Source organism: Canis lupus, chromosome 1 (assembly GCF_003254725.2).
Source record: "Canis lupus dingo isolate Sandy chromosome 1, ASM325472v2, whole genome shotgun sequence".
Classification (NCBI taxonomy): Eukaryota; Metazoa; Chordata; class Mammalia; order Carnivora; family Canidae; genus Canis; species Canis lupus.
In genome coordinates, this window is record NC_064243.1 from 93,098,879 (window position 1) to 93,118,511 (window position 19,633).

Genomic DNA, 19,633 nt, shown 5'->3' on the forward strand with positions numbered 1-19,633 from the left:
ATTACCCAGATGGGAGTCCACCAAATCTATAGCCGTTCTTAGTGGCTTCCCTGACCTCCAGCCAAATGTCAGCTCCACATTCCCAACTTCTACTGCCACTTCCCTTGGACCTCTCCAGCAGCTTTTCAAATTGAACTTGTCCCAACTCAATCTTGTAAATTTCTCTCGGAGTTTTTCTTCTCAAAATTGGCTACTGTGGGGGCACCTGGGTGGCTCAGTGGTTAAGCGTCTGCCTTCAGCTCAGGTCGGGATCCTGGGGGCCTGGGTTCAAACCCGTGTCGGGCCCCCTGCTCGGCAAGGAGTCTGCTTCTTCCTCTCCCTCTTCCCCTCCCCCTCCTCGTGCTTGCTTGCTAGCTCTCCCTCTCATGCTCTCAAATAAGTAAATCAAAATTTTTTTTTAATTGGCTACTGTGTTTTCAAAATTGCCTTTATTTTCACAGAAACCTAATATCATAACAGTGTCTTCCCTCTTTAACCTCAAAAGGTTTGAGGTTGCAAGGCAGGTCTACAGAGATTTACTCATTTATTGAAATCCCTCCACTTTGGTGGCAGGTGGGAGCCCCTGAGTACAGTGCTGCCTCTTTGTGAAGTGAGGCAAGACTGAGCCTCTGTTCAGACATGAGAACTGGGCATGGTGCATCCCTGTGTCTTCTCTCCCCATGTTCTTCTTGAATAAGCAACATACATCTTCATAAGCCTCTAAATTCTATTTACAACAATGAAACCTTCACAGTAGGAAGAAAATTCAGAAGAATAACAAAAACCCCCACCTAAATCCAAGAGAATCCACTGCCTCTGAACATCCCACCGTGCGGTAATCCTGAAAGTTCCCTGCTCTGGCCCTACAGCCAAAAACACAGTATGAAAAAAAAAAATCCCTCCCCAAAAGGTTTGACTTGGCCTCCTCTTTTATCCTTAGTCCTGAGGTTCATCTCACTCAGGTCACGGAGAATGCAAATCTGTAAAATAAAGGACACTGTGTCCTTATGTTGGCAGAGTAATTCTTCCCTCAATCAATACTTCATTCCTGTTGATTAAATAATTCACCTTCACTTCGCAACTCAGCCCAGTCCAGCTGACTTAAAGGGGCCAGTCTCCCCATCCCTGCACCCCACGCACCATTAAAGCACCGTTAAAATAAGCTGCTTGATTATTTCTTCCCACCCCTGACAGTTAATGGCCCCTTTCTTCTCTATGACCCTCCCACCCAGTCCAGATTCTATTTCCAGATTCCTTCAATGGCTTTGTCATAGCCTCCCTCTTGCCAGCCTCTACCCACTCCCAAACCACCCTGAATAAATAATCATCAGATGAATAGCCTGCTTTCCCATCTCAAACTCTAATGGCTTCTTATTGTCTATAGCACAAAGTCTAAAATATGGGGCCTAATATTTAAGACACTTCAGAAGATATCCCTAGAGGATATTTCCTCCTTCTCCATACATAGATCTTCCATTAGATTCCAATTTCCTCACTTTTCCCAAACCTCCTCTCCACCTGGTCTTCCTATTCCTTACTGTCAAATATTCTTGGCCCTCAGCCCCAAGACCTCATCATTTCTAAAATTATTTCTAACGTCACGGAACCCAGAGAAGTAGCAGTATCTTGGTCCATAATCAGATACTGCCTTATTAATTTTTTTGCCTTATTAATTTAAGACTTGATTATAACATAATAAGATTGAGTTCCACAAACTATTGATAATAATTCAGTATCATTTTCGATATTTTTTAAAGATTTTATTTATTTGAGAGAGACAGCAGAGGGAAGGGCAGAGAGAGAGAGAGAGTGCAGAGCCCGGTGTGGGGCTCAATCTCACGACCCCAAGAGATCACCACCTGAGTGGAAACCAAGAGTCAGATGTTTACCCGACCGAGTCACTCAGGTGCCCCTCATTGTTCGATATTCTTAAATAGAAGTCAAAACACATGGCTACAGGAAAGATTCAGCTTCAGATCAGCTTTATGAGATCACAGAGCCTTTTGTTGTTTTAGATTTGAACTTGAATAATTTGAACACCTTGCGGGAAGCGGACTTGTACTCTCCATTTCACCCAGTTCCCATCACTCATGGTTATTTCAGGCCCCACTGCTTCTGACAGTCACGAATCCTGCCTGGTCATGAAGGCATCGGAGTTTGCAGCACCCTCTGAGAGTCACACTTGCCACATCTCATTGCCGTAGTAAAGTCCAGAGACTCCGAGAGGGCACAGGCTGTATCTTCTACTCCTTACATAGCTCATCTCCTGCCCCGCCCCACACGGCAAAATACAATACTAAGCACATAGAAGGAGCTTAATAAATACAAATTGAGTGATTCCATATGAGACTGTGAAATCAATTTAGTGAACCATCAGGACTGGGAGACCAAACAAATCAATGAACAAAAGATGGTATCCAAAACAAACAAACAAACAAAAAAAGAAACAAAGGATGGTATCCTTCACCCTGCTGAAATTCCCTTATGCAATGACATGTGAACCTTCACGATAGCGAATTTTCTCACCGTGAATCTAGTACTTGCAGCAATGACACCTATTACCCACGATCTGCCCCTGTGAGTCACCCCACTGAAACAGGTGTGATATTTCTCTCAGTTCAAGATACCAATTTAAGTAAGTGTCAGTTCGAGGAGGAAAAGGAAACAGGGATTTTTAATTGGGGGCAGGGGAAAGGAGCTAGCTTTCTAAAAATGCTATTTACAGACATAATATTACAGTGACAGGAAAGCAGAGCAGAAAGCACCTCTTGTTGCCCTAAACAAGAAGTGGTTACCCTTGTTCCAACTTCTGTCAAGAGACCTTAGTTGCCCTGTCACTCTAGTGGAATGTTCTGAGTTCCTTTTTTCAAACCCCTTAGGTTGAATTATCCAGTAGGTACAAGCCTCGGGGATAATCAGGTGACAACCAAAGGGGGTGGCAGGAAGTGGTAGAAAAAGTATGCGGTTTAGAGACAAAAGAGGCTAGGGTTTGGAAATTGGCTTTGACACTACTTAGCTTTTCTGAGCCTCAGTATCCTTAGTAAAAAAAAAAAAAAAAAAAAGTTGGGGGAGGACAAATGCCTTCCTCAAGTAATTAAATGAGATGCAAATAATAGCAGCTGGCACTTACTGAGATTTATTTTGTGCCAGGCACTGATATAAAGGGCTTTCAATATGCTAACTCATCTGCTCACAACTGTAACATTATGAAACAGATACTATAACTGCCTCCATTACACACAGACTGGACACTAAGACAAAAAAGAGATTCTTTTTTATTTAATATTTTATTTATTTATTCATGAGAGACACACAGAGAGAGAGAGGCAGAGACACAGGCAGAAGGAGAAGCAGGCTCCATGCAGAGAGCCCGATGCGGGACTCGATCCCAGGTCTCCAGGATCACACCCTGGGCTGCAGGCGGCGCTAAACAGCTGCGCCACCGGGGCTGCCCCAAAAAAGAGATTCTAAGTCACTTTTTGCCCGTCACTCACTTCATGGCAGAAGCAGGATTCAAATCCAGGTGCTCTCACTCCAGAGCCCTCCCTACGATGCCCTTGCAGAGCACTTGATATAGCGCTGGTAAACCGAGGCTGTCAACAAAGGAATGAAAAAATGGAAAGAGAGCAGGCAGGAAGAGGGGAAAAATGCTTTATTCCATTTCTTTAGGATCCCAAGTCTCCCAATGTTGGACTTTCCAAGACTGTAGCTCTCCCTCAACATTGCCCCTGTCCTGGCCTCCTCTGTGGAAGAACCTAGAATAAATCGCCCTCCACACTCATTCAAGGCATGCAGGACACACAGTGACACAGCCTGGCTGGTTCAGAAGCATCCCAACCAATCACAAGCCAAAGGCCCCAGACCCAACACGAGTCCCTTCAACTCTCTTCCCTTCGAGCAAACTCCCTACCTTGCCAGAGGTTTCTCTTCTCCCTCTTCCCTTAAAAATCTTAATTCTGGGGGCACCTTGCTGGCCCCATCTGACTCTTGATTTTGGCGCTCAGGCTGTGTTCTCAAGATTGTGAGATCAAGCCCCTAGTTGGACTCCGTGCTGAGCATGGAGTCTGCTTGAGATTCTCTCTCTCTCTCTCTGCCCCTCCCACTCATGCTCTCTCTTTCTAAAATAAATAAATCTTTACCCCCCCCCCAAAAAAAAAAGAAAGAAAAGAAAAAGAAAGTCCTACTTCTGGGGACTCAGCAGTCTAGCAGCCCCCAAATGCCCTTCACCATATGTGGGGCAGGCCATGGTGGTGTTCAGTGCTGCCACCTTGGGGTTTCTGGTGTTGAAATGAAAAGAGTCCCCACCACTCACCCTCGTGTGACCCTCCCACACAGACATAGCAAATCCAGCCATATATTATGTTTATTGTCTGTCCTATCAGAGGCAAAGCTGTGGCCACCACAGAGAACAAAGGAGCCCCAGTAGGTGATTCTTACAGGTAGATGCAGAGGATTGATACTATACCATGGGCTACAGGGTACTTCTAAAATAAAGACAAGAAAAATGCATACTTACAGGAATGCTGGAGGATCACTCTAAAAGATACAGAATCCCAAGGGGAAACTTTCACACTGGGAGCTCATTACTCTGCTGAAGAAGCTTCGACAACCCATCCTGAAAATGACCCATTTGCACCAAGGAAAAGCTCTAGTCCTAGACATGACTCGGTTTTTGCCAAATTTCCTAGCTCTGAAAGTAAAACTAAGCACAGGCTCTTTGTTCTGATGAACGAAATAGCTCCAGCTGCCCCTAGACCCAGCGGGAGGGGTCAGTGGGAGCAGACCCAGGGAGCCTGGGGGTGCAGCTCTTCTCACTGCCAGCAAGGTTCCCGGAGGGGGTCCTCTCCAAACCTGCATGTCCCCAGGAGTGCTAGGATGGGTCACCTATTCAGAGAAGGACATCAGTGCCCATTGGATCACTGGTCATACATGGGCTGCCCTCAGAGAGGCCAGAGGGCTCCTTTAATGGAACTAATTGAGTAGAGTTATGGCCATCATAAGTTAAGAGCGACCAGGCATTCAGGAGCTCAGCTGAATGTGCACATATAACTCATAAATCCTCTCAGTTATGCATTTAAAATCAACCACCTTCTTTTACGTTAAACATATCATGTACACTCTCATTTTTTAAATCTTATTTATAATTCAGAGTCTGTAGGTTTCAGGTAACTTTGGGTCAGTCAAGTGATCTTAGGGAAATGGCCTCTTTGTACAATGACTTTTACATGGAGGGCCCATGAGATTTTCCCAGGAGCCTCTGCAAACGCAGACCCCCTCAAACCTGCTTGGAAAATATGGTCTAGGTTTAGACAGATCTGCAACTGTGAAAATCAAAAAAGGAATAATAAATTGAAGCAAGACAGGTAGGAATTTTTATCATGTTTAATGACACAGATCTTCCCAAAGAAATCCCAATTCATCACAAAATTATTCACATCATTATATACCCCAAAAGCAAAATTCCTCAACTGCAATCTTGGTCCCAATATGATTCCTCAAAATGGAAACAATTCCTTGAGGAATAAAAAGGTAAAATAAGGATAATTTAAACAACAGAGTTAGCTAATCAGAAAGTTAGAAAAAGATTGATTTGCCAAACAAAACAAAAAACAAAAAACAGAAAAGAATGGGCATTTAAGATCTTATCCCTAAACTGAATCAAGGAGTTATGCTCAAACCATTTCATAAAAATTGAACTGGGGCATCTGGGTGGCTGAGTCAGTTAAACGTCTGTCTTTGGCTCAGGTCATCACCCCAGGGTCCTGAGATAGAGTCCCATATCCAGCTTCCTGCTCAGGAGGGAGCTACTTCTCCCTCCTCCCTCTGCTCCTCCCTGGTCGCTGCCCACCCTGCTGCTCATGCTCCTTCTCTCTCTCTAATAAATAAAAATGTTTTTTAAAAATTGAAAAACAAAAATAAACAGTGAAGTCATGGTATATATTTGAACAATAACTCGTATGGAATACCCATCCACTAAAACTGGGTTTCTTCTAGCTATTTATGTCCTTTTTTAAGTGGTCCTTTTCTGAGAATAGTGTCACAGCCTTAATGTAACACGGTATTTTTTTACTTTTGATGACTACTAGTCGTCAAAATAGCAAACTGACAACTATAGTCCCAGACACACCCAGAACAGATAAGCAAGTGTAATTAAGCATTTGTGTTTTCCAGAAGTGGATGAAATGCTTGTTGTGTTTACTTGGCTGAAAGACTGAGAAGAGAAAATAAATGAACTTTGTTTTATTGTTTTTGTAGGATTTTTTCCTCCTTTAATTATTAATGTTGTTTTCTGAATTTACCTAACGAACCAATTCCTGTGATCATAATGAAAGAAGGAAATTTGACTCTCACTGAATCCTGTGAAAACAAAAAGGGATTTAGGGTATAGTAGAGGAAAGCCAGGTTGTAATGTGAAGGAAAGACCAAGGCTCCCGTTTTGAGGCCCCTCTGCTCCAAGCCTGTCTCCAGCCCCACATCACCCGGGCCCAGCCTCCTCGGGCTCCCTCAGTCCACATGAGCATTTCACCAAGGCACCCTTCTAGCTCATTTTAAATCTGGTTTGCAGTCATATCTGCAGAGTGTATTTAATTAAAGCACCTCTTTCAGAGAAATATTTGAGGAAGGTTTTATTCCTCATATAAATATATTAAAGCACCACTGGAGAAAAGGTGGGGGCGGGGAGGGGTAGATGACAGGAGTGGATTAAACTACAATCCAAAGAAACTAGTCTCCTCTTACAAATGTGTCCTAGAAAGTGAAACTTTAGAGCAAGATATGAATTCTCCAGATGTAAGGCTCCCTCTTCCTAACTTTTCAGGGGACTTTGAGTCAATACTCAAGCCTAACACTAAAACACAAACAACAACAACAACAACAAAAAAAACAGATTTACCAAAAAGAGAAAATATTTTTTCTTGACTTTTTTCTTGACAGTTTTTTCCTGGAGGATTTATCAGGTTATTCCTTTGAATAGCAGCTTCCTGTAGTTCATGTAAAATGTAAGTTGAGAAAGGAAGGATGGAAGGAGGGAGGGAAGTAGGGAGGGAAAGAGGGCAGGAGGAGGGGGGATGGAGGGAGAGGAAGAGGAAGGAAGGAAAAATGTAAAAACTTTCCAAGAACACATCCAGTGGGGAACCTGGGTGGCTCAGTCGGTCAAGCATCTGCCTTGGGCTCAGGTCATGATCTCAGATTCCTGGAATCAAATCCTGCATTGGGCTCTCTGCCTCAGCAGGGAATCTACTTCTCCCTCTGCCCCTCCACCCACTTGTACTTGCCCTCTCTTCTCTCTCTCTCTCTCAAATAAATAAATAAAATATTTTTTTAAAAAATCAGTGCCACAAATGAGCAGCACCTGAAAAGGGATCCTGACACTTTCCTTAGAATTCTGAAAGGTGCTTTCTAAATGAAAAAGCACCTGCCACCCAACTCTGGTTATTTTCTAGGTGAAGCTCAAAACAAACACGTACACAAACAATAACACAAATTTTCTGGCTGGAAAAGAAATTATGAGCCCCACATAGGAAACACTTTAATCAATGACTCTTACCTGGCCACAAAAGACTGAGTACAGGGTTTGATTTGAAAGGGGTGAGACCCTGGTGATTTGATACACATAACAAAAATGGTTGTTCATTTCTCTAAGGATGTGGGGGTTGGCTCCTTGAGAGAGATCTTCAAGATGTTCCTCCAGCTTTCCTTCAGATTCCCCTGTGAAATTGGAAATTTCACACACTACACGTGGTACCGAGAAAAAGGCGAACAATTAGCACCAAGGAGAAGCAGGGGATGTCATTCTAACCCAATCTTGGCATGTAGCTCTCCCTGGGATCCCTCAGTGTCTGGACCCCCTCTTCCTCCCCAGGGCAGGGGGAGGCCACGTTTGGTAGCTCAATGCAGCAGCTGTGCAACCCTCAGCAAGTTACCAGCCTCCTCTGCATCACATCAGGATGATGATAAGCTGAGCATCGACCTTTTAGTCCTCCTCCTGAGGAGTCAGCACAGTCCTTGGCACGTAGTGACTGCACAGAAACTGCACCGAACTGTTAAACATGCCCCAGTCCTATTCTATGGAACAGGAGCGTAGTTTTGAGCACAGAGTGAGTTAGTATAGGATTGGGGGGTGTTCCAAGTCTCCCATCTCGGGGGGGGGGGGGCTTGCCAATGGCAAGATTTTCAATCCTATATGTGCATCAGAATCTCCCAAAGAACATTTATAAAAATGCCTTTTCCAGGCACCATCCAAAAGGATTTCAATTAAATCAGTCCAGAGGGAGGGATCAGGATTTTTCAGAGCCCCCCCCCGCCAGGTGATTCTAGTGCTCATTGAGGACACTAACCCAAGATTGTGACTCATGATTTGGGTGCATGGTCCCTATCTGTGTGGTCTGTCAGACAAGGCCCTGGGATGAAGGAAGTTGTGGCATCATCCATTGTATCAATCCCCATGAGCCACCAAACAACAAGCCCCTCAGAAGCTGGCAACTGAGTCAGAGAGAGGGGGACCCCAGGGTTGGAACTGGGCTTCGGGAGGCTGGTTTGCCTTTTGCCTTTGCAGAGAGGAAGGGATCCCTGTCAGCGGGAGTACAAGGGCTCCTGCTTGCCCCCTAGGGCCAAGTGAGGTTGGAAGCCACACCAGCCACCGTCCTAGGATCTGGAGGCCTAATGAGCTGTGACAGAGCAGAAACCAGCATTTTAATTAGTTTTTCTCCTTTTTCGGCTTCTTTCTTGGTTTCTTTCCATTTCGCTCTTCTTTAATTTTAGAGAGGTTTTTGTGCTACAATTCTTGTCTGGGTCTGAGAACATGAGGCCTGAGTTCCTTGCCCACCCTCCGGCTGGGAGCATCCCTAGCCAAAGTGGCTCCTGCCAGCCATGGTGCTGGAGCCCTTGGTGGGAACATTAGATTGTGAGTCTAATAATAAAAGCCAGAGCTGGTGCCAGGTGGTCAGTCTCTGTCCCCTTCTTGGGAGGGTTGTCGTGAGGAAAACCAACTATGATACAAGGCTGCTAGAAGGCACCTCTGGGAGAAGGCCGAGTTCCCAAGTCTGCCTGAGGGACCAGAAGGTGTCACAGAGGAGGGCCCCTTGAAAATGGAGCCTCAGTGAGCGCATGCCTGACATGGGCCATGACACAGAGACAATCATGCCTTCCAAGAAAACTAGGATTAATCAGGGAGGGGGCAGGAAGTGGTTTATAGGATTTTTTTTTTTTTTTGGTGGCAAAATGCACATTTAACGCAAAATTTTGTTTATGTTGATAAGATTTTAACACTTTAAAGTATACAAAGGATAATCTAGTTTATACCAAAGTACCAAGTCCCAAAACATCCCGAATAAGGAGAAATGGATGTATTCCAACCCCTCCTACCCAATTCTTCTACCTGTTCCCTTGTCAGACAATTGGATTTACTGTTTTTTTTGGTTCAAGAATCCCTGGCCCTTCTGTGGTAAGAGTGAACTGTTTCATTTCCCCTCCGTCCTGGAGATCACTAGGGATCCAGGAGAGGAACAGCTAATCAACAGTGAAAGAGCAGAAGTAGAGAGGCAAGGAGATAAGAACTGGAGTGACAGGCAGGAGAAAGTCCTTGAGGAAAGCAAGGCTGGGGACAAGCAGCGGGAGCCCATTGGGTCTCCTGCAGATGGTTCCCTCCAGGGCTCTCCCGGACCCATGGGGGGGACTCTAGCCACCCCATCTTAGGGGCCTGATCTTGCTTGTTTGGATATTTCCTAGATTCACTGAGACACTCAGCATCCTCCTAATAAATGCCATACTTGCTTAAGACAAGCCAAAATCACCTGCATTTCCTTTTTACAACCATGAACACTTTCACTAACACAGCCCTCCAGCACCCCTGCCTCACTATGAAGGCATGACCCAAAAATTACTGATATGGGGTGGTGGTATGGAGAGCTTCCCAGAGAAGGCCTACGAGCATATTCCAAACCACTGGTTGGGAATTTGTGTTATGAAGGAAACTCATTTTCTTCTTTTTTTAAAGTAAACTCTACCCCCAACATGGGGCTTGAACTCATGACTCTGAGATCAAGAGTCACACGCTCCACTGACTGAGCCAGCCAGGCACCGCTAAGGAAACCCACTTTCTAAAAGACAGAAATTACTCCCTTTTTGTTCTTCCTTTCTCTCTATCCCCTCCCATCAGCATCCACATATCAGCTGGTTTTATGTAACCTGATGTCACCCATGCTGAAAGTCAACACAATTTAGCATTCGGTAATGATGTGGGCCATGTTCCCGTGGTGGTCATTATGTGGGCTATGTTCCATATAACCACCTAATAAATACCTAGATGACTGTTTTGGCAACTGGAGATTAAGTGGCCCAGAATCCATCCTTTCATCAACCAAGCAGAACGTTCTGAGGTAGAAGCCTGCAGAACGGGCTATTACTGAGCCGTCCTCCACATTCCTCAGTGCTGATGACAGGGAGTCCTGGCCAGCCTGGGGGCAAGGTGGATTGTGCCCTAAAGCATGAATGACCCTGGAGCCAGACTTTCAGGAGCCTGACTGCAGTGAACACTTAGCATTTCATCCCACACTCTTTTATGGTTTAAAAAGATTCATAATTATTTTGATGTTGCTAGGATGGTGTTGTTGCATAATACAACAGTGCAGCAAATGGGAGATGTTCGAGGACACTGTCCACAGACCCTGCTTGGATTCCAAAGGGCTCTGCTTTCTCCCCAGGGCTCCCCTATCACACACTCTGGGGTTGGGGAGGCAGTGGGATATAATGGTTTAAAAGCACGGCTGCTGGGGCACCTGGGTGGCTCAGTCGGTTAAGCATCTGCCTTTGGCTCAGATCATGATCCTCGGGTCCTGGGATCAAATCCTCCACTGGGCTCCCTGCTCCACAGAGAGTCTGCCTCTCCCTACTGCTCATACTCTTGCTTGTTCTCTCTCTCTCAAATGAACAAATTTTTTAAAAGATAAATATTTTTTTTTAAATTTTAAATAATAAAAGCATGGTTGCTGAAGCCAGACCACCCAGGTTCCTATCCCTAGCTGTGTCATTCACTGGCCATGTGACTTTGAACAAGGCACTTAGCCTCTCCATGCCTCAGTTTCCCTGGGAAATGGAACTAATGATAGAATCTACCTTATAGGAGTGTTGTAAGAATTAGATATTAACTCATCTAATGCACGTTAGATGTTTGCACCAGTTCCTGGAACTCAGGAAGCACTTAATAAGGAAGAGCTATCATAATTGAAGGGACAAGAAGAGAGAATCTAAGGAATGATGTCACCACACAGTATGGCCAACTACTGACCACAGACCTGAATTCTACAGCTGCCTCATTACCTCATTCAACACTCACTCACAAAAATATATTTACTGAGTACCAACCACAGTGGAAGATCATCTGCTACCAGGGTGGTAGCAGGGTGGCAGCAGGGGGAGTTAGGTTCTTGCTCAGGGCACACACCTATCATATGGAGTTGACTTCACATACTGTCGTGTGCCAAAGCTGGCTACAAACTGGTGAGATAGTCCCTGGCCTTGGGAAGGTTTCATTCAAATAGAAGGGGCAATCAACCCCCTACAAAACAACCAACCCATACAAAAATATAACCACAAATGGTATCATGCTTTGGAAAGAAAAGGGCAGGGCACTAAAAAAGGTATGCCTTGGAGGGGAAGGAAGTGTCCTGGAATGAGACCAGACGATTAAACAGAAGTGACCCAAGCAGGGTCAGGAAGCAGTATTCCAGACAGAGAGCATGACATGTGCAAAAGCCCTGTGGCAGGAAAGAGCCTGTGTTCAAGGAGCTAGAGCAGATACCATCAAAGAAGAGGGAAGGGAGGGTGGGGAGAGAGGGAGACCAAGACAGGGCTGGGAGACCACAGATACATGTGCTGTCATTCTCCTGTGGGGAAGAAAAACATGGTTCTTGGGTCTCCACCCCATCTCCTGTCCAACACGTTTTCTAGTTACTTCATATTGACAGCAGGAAATTATTTAAGCAAATCAAAACAAGCAGCACTAAACTGCTTACTTACATAAGACAGCAGCTTAAAAATATCTCTGTTCATGCACTGGGTATTTCTTCAGCAGGTAGCTTGGTTGTTCAAAGATACAATTTGCTTCAGAGATAGGATATTCCTGTAACAAAAGCAAATCCAGCAACTGTGTTACTCCTGTCATATAAATCAATGCTACTCAGATGCGTGGTTTTGCATTTAGGAGGCCCACAGGCTCCACGCGTGCCATATATGTGCAGTTTACTACACGCATATGCACACAGGTACTCTCTTCTTTTCTGATCTTCCCCCTCCCTTCCTTTCCTTCTTTTCACCTTTTAAGGGGATTCCAACTTGAAAAGCTCAGAAATTAACAAAGCAAAGCCCGTGCCTTGGCCAAGAGGAAGCAAAGTAATTCACAACCCCTGCCTGTGAAAAATCAATGCTCATTTAGAAGTGGCATCCTATATATCTAGCATATGCCAGTGTTTAAATAAAGTCAAGACGACCCCTTTGACGATGATGACGACGACAACAACGACATGGGGGCACTGCTAACCCTGCATTCAAATTCTTTGGAGATGGTGACAGGTCACTTGGCCGATGGCTATATACCCACAGCAAAGTACTGGGTGTATCTACCCATGGGTTAGAAACACTCTCTACACCTCACAAGTCAAGCAGCAAAACACCTTACTAACTTTTAAATTATTCTTCCCTGTGTGTGGCCTGTGTGGCCTGTGTGACTTCACACAGGCCACAACTTCCCCAGACTGGGACTCCTGTGCATGGTGCAAGGAGATGCGCCTCGGGCCAGGGAGACTGTCTTTAGGACACTGCTCCCTCTCGCTGCAGGACCTCTGCCTGGGCGTGCTGCACCGCGCACCAGCTGCTACTTCATTGCTCAGACCAGAGCTCCCTCGTCTCTTCCTCAGGGAAGCCTGCCCTGATTCCCAACCAAATCAAATACCCCCTTTCATACACCCTCAGGACACCTTCTCCCCCGTCCCTGGGAAGCATCACCATCTTACATTAATCTCTATGGTTACTTGATTGATGTCTGTCGCCTTGCAGCCCCAGTAAGTCCCAGTTCCCGTATTATTTTGTTGGCAGTGCTTTCATTTTCTCAGAAGCCCTACCTTGTGTAGGTGTTGCTGAGCTCTGTGGGATGTCAGGAGACTGCACACCCTTTCATGGATCTTCCTCCACGTGTTCTGAGAATAAGGGTTGAACCTGCTGGATATATGAAACCAGGTCAGAATATTATGCAGCTGCTAAAAAGGACACTTAGAGCACAGAACACATGGGTTGATATTTATAATAGCAAGAAGCAGCAGTAACATGTAAAAGAGTATACACAGTGTGGCTTCAGTGTCTTCATGCCTATGCCTAAGACACACTAACAATAAAAGCAGCCAAAACATTAAGAATGGCTTGTTTCTGAGTATGTGGCTGTGAGTGATTCTTCACTTGACTATTTCTGATACTTCTCTAAAAAACAGATCCTGCTAGGAACGCCTGGATGGCTCAGCGAATAAGCATCTGCCTTCGGCTCAGGGTGTGATCCTGGAGTCCTGAGATCGACTCCCACATTGGGCTCCCTGCATGAACCCTGTTCCTCCCTCTGCCTGTGTCTCGTCTCTCTCTTTCTGTGTCTCTCATGGATAAATAAGTAAAATCTTAAATAAGTAAGTAAGTAAGTAAGTAAATAAATAAATAAATAAATAAATAAATAAATAAATAAATAATCCTGCTTCTATGTTTAGAAGTTTGATCCATGGGTACCTTCGTGGGTTCAGTGGTTGAGCATCTGCCTTTGGCTCAAAGCGTGATGGTGGGGTCTAGGGATTGAGTCCCGCTCCCCTCTGGGGAGTCTGCTTCTCCCTCTATGTCTCTGCCTCTCTCTGTGTGTCTCTCATGAATAAATAAATAAAATCTTACAAAAAATATATGATCTTCTGTTCCATTTTCCTGGAGTTAAGGTGGCCAAATTGTCCTGACTTGTCTGGGAGTAAAGGGTTTTCCAGAATGCAGGACTTTAAAAGCTAAAGTCAGAACAGTCCCCGGCCAAGTGGATAGCTGGTCATCTTACCAGATAGTATAGTTTGGAAAATAAAGGTCCCTCTCTTGATTTCTGGCCTGCCTACCACATATATGCAATTGTAGCGGTGTGGGGCGGGGGGGGGGGCATTATTTGTGACAATCATATAAATAAACCAAGAAAACATGTCTAGAAAAAGAAAAAAACATATCTACATGTTAATAATCTTTGTCTTTGGGCGGCAGGACTTTGGGTGATTTTTTTCACTCCTTTTGTTTTTTATGAAAGATGAAAATGGATAATTAAATAGCATCTATGCCAAGTTAGCTGTCTGTCCTCTTTTTTTTTTTAAGATTTTATTTATTTATTAATGAGAGACACAGAGGGAGAAGCAGACTCCCTGCAGGGAGCCCGATGCAGGACTCAATCCCAGGACCCAGGGATCATGACCTGAGCCAAAAGCAGACGCTCAACCACTGAGCCACCCAGGTGCTCCTCTGTCCTCTTTTTAACAAGCATTCTGAGATATGCTTTCCACTGGCAAAAGAAAAGTCTCAACTCTTCCTTCCAGGAAGATTTAAAGAGGTATAGTCATTTTTCATATCGCCAGCTAAATATCCCTAAGGCAGCAAAGTGACCAGGCTCTACTCCTCCTAGACCACAACACACTCTTCAAGCAAAGAGATGGGTGTTTGCTGCTGACCTTTCTCGGAAAACGGGCTGATCCAGAAGAGGGCTTGGGGATCTGGAGTGCTGGAAGGTGGCCAATGAAGCTTCCGGGTGAAGATCAGCATCCCCTTGGTTATTGTAACTGGGCGAGGGTTTTCCAAACTTACTTGAATCTAAAGATGATGGTGAATCTTTCCTTAAAATAATCCGTTCATCTGGCTCTTTGATAACCTAGGTGACAATGTGTATGATTTTTTAGTTGTAATTTTGTTCTCATTTGTTTTATTTAGAGCTGGCGGGTGGCGGGGGTAGGAGTGATGGGATGATGAAGGGGGCAAGCTGATAAAATGCCCACCATGGGGAGCTCCTGCAATAAAAGAGAGGCAGGAGTGAGCAGTGCTAGAGACAAAATGCTCAGGGGTCCAAGGTCAAGGAAAGATAACCAAAATTCTGCACACTTGTCATACATTAACAAGCCCAAATTAATTCATGCCCTGAACTTCGATTTGTGAGGATAAGGGATTATTGGATTTGGTAAAGATACAATTTCTTTAAATAAACTATTTAAAAGCCATGGCATAAAAAGTACAATATATTCCATTTCTTTGCTTCCATCTGTTTTCATGTTTAGCATAAAAGTTTGAGCCTTCACCTTGACAAACCAGTCAAACTTCAAAGAACAAGTGATGTACCACCTCTATGTATTATAAAAGTATTGACTGGGAAAAAAAAAAAGCAATAAGAATACCTACCAATAAAGTAGGTATTGGGGCTATATGCAGTGGTGATTCATTCTACAAATGAAAAGAGCTTACATGAGGGGAACAAACCAACAAATGCAAAGCATACAGCAGAGCTTGGGCATCTCTCAAACTCTGGCGAAACTATAGCAATTCCATTTCTGTAAGCAGCACTTGCTAGAAATACACTTCCACCACTCATTGAGGAATGCACAATAACCAACATTAGAGCTGGAAATAAATCATTTTACAAATGCTACTTCTACAATTACCTTTACGTTAACGGCAAGGCTGTCAAGAGAAGAAGCTAGAAGAAAGAGGAAGAGGTGTTTCAGTGACTCATTATTACCATTTACCCCTAAAACTACTGTTACATTTGTTTCACAGCAGCACAGAAATATTACACACAGCTGAATTACTAAAGAATTTAAATGCTCCCTTTTAAGTTACACTGTCAACTTTTACGAGTCCCTTGAGTCACAGTGATCCTATCTATGAGTATTTCTGTCCTCCTGAGGTCAGTGAAGTTATATTATTAATGATAGCACACAGGGACGTGGGAAGGGCAAAGGAGAGTCTAAAGTGAAGCCATGAATTCAGTAATGCTTACATAGCCTGGAAACAAAACGTGTATTGGCCCAGGTGCCCAGAGCCTAATAGAAAGCCGTGTGGCTCTCATATAAAATTCATACACTTGGGGGCAGCCCAGGTGGCTCAGCGGTTTAGCGCCGCCTTCAGCCCAAGTCATGACCCTGGAGACCCAGGATCAAGTCCCACGTTGGGCTCCCTGCATGGAGCCTGCTTCTCCCTCTGCCTATGCCTGTGCCTCTCTCTCTCTCTCTCTCTCTCTCTCGGTTAAATAAAATAAAATCTTAAAAAAAAATTTCATACACCCTGCCTCTTCTGACATTCCCCTTATATTTTTTGGCTTACATGGAATCCTACTCATGCAGGAACTCTAGAGCATACTTGTCCAAGGTAGACACAAATGTTAAGTGGAGACAATGAAGAGACAAGAGCTTGGGAAAACATAATGCAGGAAAAATGCAAATCATTATGATTATCCTAAACAATCATAGGTAAGTAGACCTACTGCCAGAGAGCAGTAAAAATGACTAGGAAATGAAGTACTAAATACACACAGGCAAAATCAAGACTAAATTGGATTTTTCCAAATTCAGGGGAAAAAAATGCTTTTTGAATAAGTATTTGCAAGGCTATCCTAAGGCCACTGTGGCCTCCCCCTCTATGCTTGGGGCTTCAGCAGTGACAAGGGGCTCTTCGTGGATTGCCGATTCCCCTGTCACGGGCAGGAAGATAAGAAAAGGGCTTTTTAAAGCCTGGCAATCACTACATCCTCTGGGCATGCACATGTGTGTCTGTCTGTCTTGTCCCAGAAGCTCTCTTCTCCCCAACTCGCAGCTGAGCAGGGAGCTGGCAATGCTAAGGCCCTTTTCAGCTATAGCCACAAATCTGCCTGTTGCCTAGAAACCCCCTTACTAGTGTTTGGAGAACTCGCTTTCACAGGCGGCTTGGCTTGTCCTTGTTCCCTTGCTTCTCAAAGTGCAGTCCATGGACCAGCCACGTCATCACCTGGAAGCTTGTACGAAAAGAAGGAGCCCAGACCCACCCAGCCGTGCTGAATCAGAATCTACAGTTTAACAAGATCCTCAGGTGATTCAAATGCACATTCAAGCTCGAGAAGCACTGCTTTATTCTACCTTTGGCCTGGATGAATGAGCTGACAGGTGACCTAAGCAAAGGTCTGGCTTGGAAGCTACAGAGATTCCAGGAATCTGAGAGCCCAGAGGTGTGAACGTCTTCTCTAAATGTAGGAATGCCAAAAACTGGGAGTGTGACCTGTGCACACTCTGTAACCTCTCTGGAGCCTCATTTCTCCACCTACCAGGATTAAGAAAAGACAGAGGCCGAGACCAATGTGATGTATGAGAGTCCCACCGTAATCCAGCCAGCATTAAGCCCAACGTGTCCTCCCTGGGAAAGGACATTTGCCGTTGCTTGATTTCACAGTAATAGGGAAGACAGTGCTGCTTTTATAGGCTACGTGGGTGATTTTCAATCCAAAGGACTTAAATTAAATGTCAGAGGTGATAAAGCACTTTCTGCTTCAAACCCTGCACTCTGTCCTTAGTTGGCTAATAGTCACCATGGCTTGAGTCACCAAAAGAGACAGTGTAGCCCCTTACAAGAATAAGCCTATAAGCCTAAAATAGGGAACCTATTGTCAGGGACTGCCTAGGTCCAGTTCCACCAAGAGTCAAGAAAGGGCCAGCTGCCATGATCTTCAGAGCTGACGTGGTACATAAGGTCAGTGCCACCAAAGGATGGATGCATTAACTTGGTGATTCTCAACATATGATCAGTCCAGGGACCTCTCGGTCCAGGAGTCACCAAGAACTTCCAGATCTGCCAGGTCAAGACTGTTCTAATAACACTAAGACACGACTCGTCTTTTTCTCATTCTCTCATGACTGTACAATGGCATTTTCCAAAAGCTACATGATGTGTCATGACATCACTGCTCTGAATGGCTAACGGGATGTGTACTTATGTATTCCTGCATTTTACAAATTTCTCAGCTTTAATTTCTAATATGCTAAATATTAACAGATCTCATCCACATAAACAAAAGCTCTCTGGGGTCCCCAGTAATGTTTAAGAATGCAGAAGGGGGCTGACACCTCTACATTTGGGATTCCCTGCCTTCACCTGACAGAGCCTCGCTTCGGGTAAAATTGGCTCCCCTCCTCCCTGACCTGGAATCTTGTAGAGCAAATGTTACACCTCCTGATCTCCACCAATCTCCCACTTTCCCCTCCAGAGAAATGGCAAGCCTCCTCCATTAGCTATCAGTGGTGCCTTTGAGGGAGTTCACACCAGGAAACGCTGCCCTCTGCTTTTTCAGCCCAGCCAGGAAACACTTGCAAAGAGAGCACACCCCTGATGGCACACTCAGAGCACTCTCCTTCAGCAGCTAAGGGACCCACGACAAGGACAGCTTCTCATCTGGCTCTGCTCCAGAGGGCCTCCTGCCCAGCAAACTCCACAGCTGAACGCGACTGGAGCATTAGGCCTCAAGCTTCCAAAGAAGCTCAGGATGCCCCAGAATGAAAGACGATTTAGGAGGAGGATGCACTTGCTCCCACCAGGGAATGTACAGGGGTAACGAGAAACTTGAATACCTCTTCTCCCTGGAAAAGGCAAGTCTGAAAACTTAAGTTTTCTTCTAGACTTCTGGGAGTGATACTCTGAAATATCCTCACCAAAAGGCTTGGCACTGTCCACCTGAAAGAAAGGAAAGAAAAAAGATTTGGATCCACCATAGCTTGTGTTACCCTCTCCTCATTACCTGTAATGCCTTCCTCCCTTGCAATGGTGGGTCATGCAGGGAAGAAGAGTTGTGAACAAATTAAATCACCATCTCCATGGATGTTAAAGGTTATCCCAATAAGGGAAGCTCTTTGTCCCTATTTCACTGAGGCTTAAACATGAAGTCATGGGCTAAATGTCGGACACAAATTATATTCTAACTGCAGGTCCAGGATCCTGCCCAGAAAAGAGCAGGTGAAGTTAATTTCGAAATACTTCAAAACAGGACAGAGTTTCGTGTTCTTAGTGAAGAGTGCTGGCCGAAGTAGGGTCCTCCCTAGAGATAAGGGATTATCACCAGCTGATATTTCAGCTTTCCACACTCTCTTCCAACCTGTGTGTCTATAACTTTAAAAAAAAAACAAAGAGTAGCAACTGCCCGATTTTAATAAAGGTGACCTTATTTTCCTGAATGGGACAGCACGATCTGTGAGCAGGTCTGAACACTTGAAATGGGGACTCCTCCAGAATATTTATGACATCAAGTTGCTGAATTTTTTTATCTCATTTATTTCTGTCCTTTTTTTTTTTAATTTCAAGAAGGCAAGTTACAATGTTACCCTTCATTCTACTTTCAGAAATACATTGATTAGAATTTACAGTCTTTATGACATTAGGCCCTCTAAATTTTAATGCTTTTGGGGCCTCTGGGTGGCTCAGTGGTTGAGCATCTGCCCTTGGCTCAAGTCATGATCCGGGGGTCCTGGGATTGTCCTGCTTCAGGCTCCCTGTGGGAAGCCTGTTTCTCCCTCTGCCTATGACTCTGCCTCTCTCTGTGTGTGTCTCTCATGAATAAATAAATAAAAATCTTTAAAATAAATTTTAATGCTTCTATGTA

General features: G+C 44.6%; 1 protein-coding gene across 15 annotated transcripts in view; it reads right to left on the reverse strand.

Annotated features, from left to right (window-relative positions):
- Positions 1-5,346: 5,346 nt before the first annotated feature.
- Positions 5,347-19,633, reverse strand: part of SPATA6L (spermatogenesis associated 6 like) — a 48,662-nt gene continuing 34,375 nt past the window's right edge. For 9 of the 15 annotated variants that reach the window (XM_049092738.1, XM_049092753.1, XM_049092728.1 and 6 more), the window contains 6 exons: positions 18,609-18,711; positions 15,678-15,712; positions 14,700-14,896; positions 13,095-13,191; positions 11,995-12,097; positions 7,483-7,686 (listed from right to left, as the gene is read on the reverse strand). In XM_049092738.1, coding sequence (XP_048948695.1) covers positions 12,008-12,097; positions 13,095-13,191; positions 14,700-14,896; positions 15,678-15,712; positions 18,609-18,711 — 522 coding nt within the window. In that variant the 3' untranslated portion in view covers positions 7,483-7,686; positions 11,995-12,007. Of the gene's footprint in view, positions 6,960-7,482; positions 7,711-11,994; positions 12,098-13,094; positions 13,192-14,699; positions 14,897-15,677; positions 15,713-18,608; positions 18,712-19,633 lie in introns of those variants that run through there. The other 6 variants (XM_025423489.3, XM_035702480.2, XM_025423487.3 and 3 more) reach the window with 4 other exon arrangements.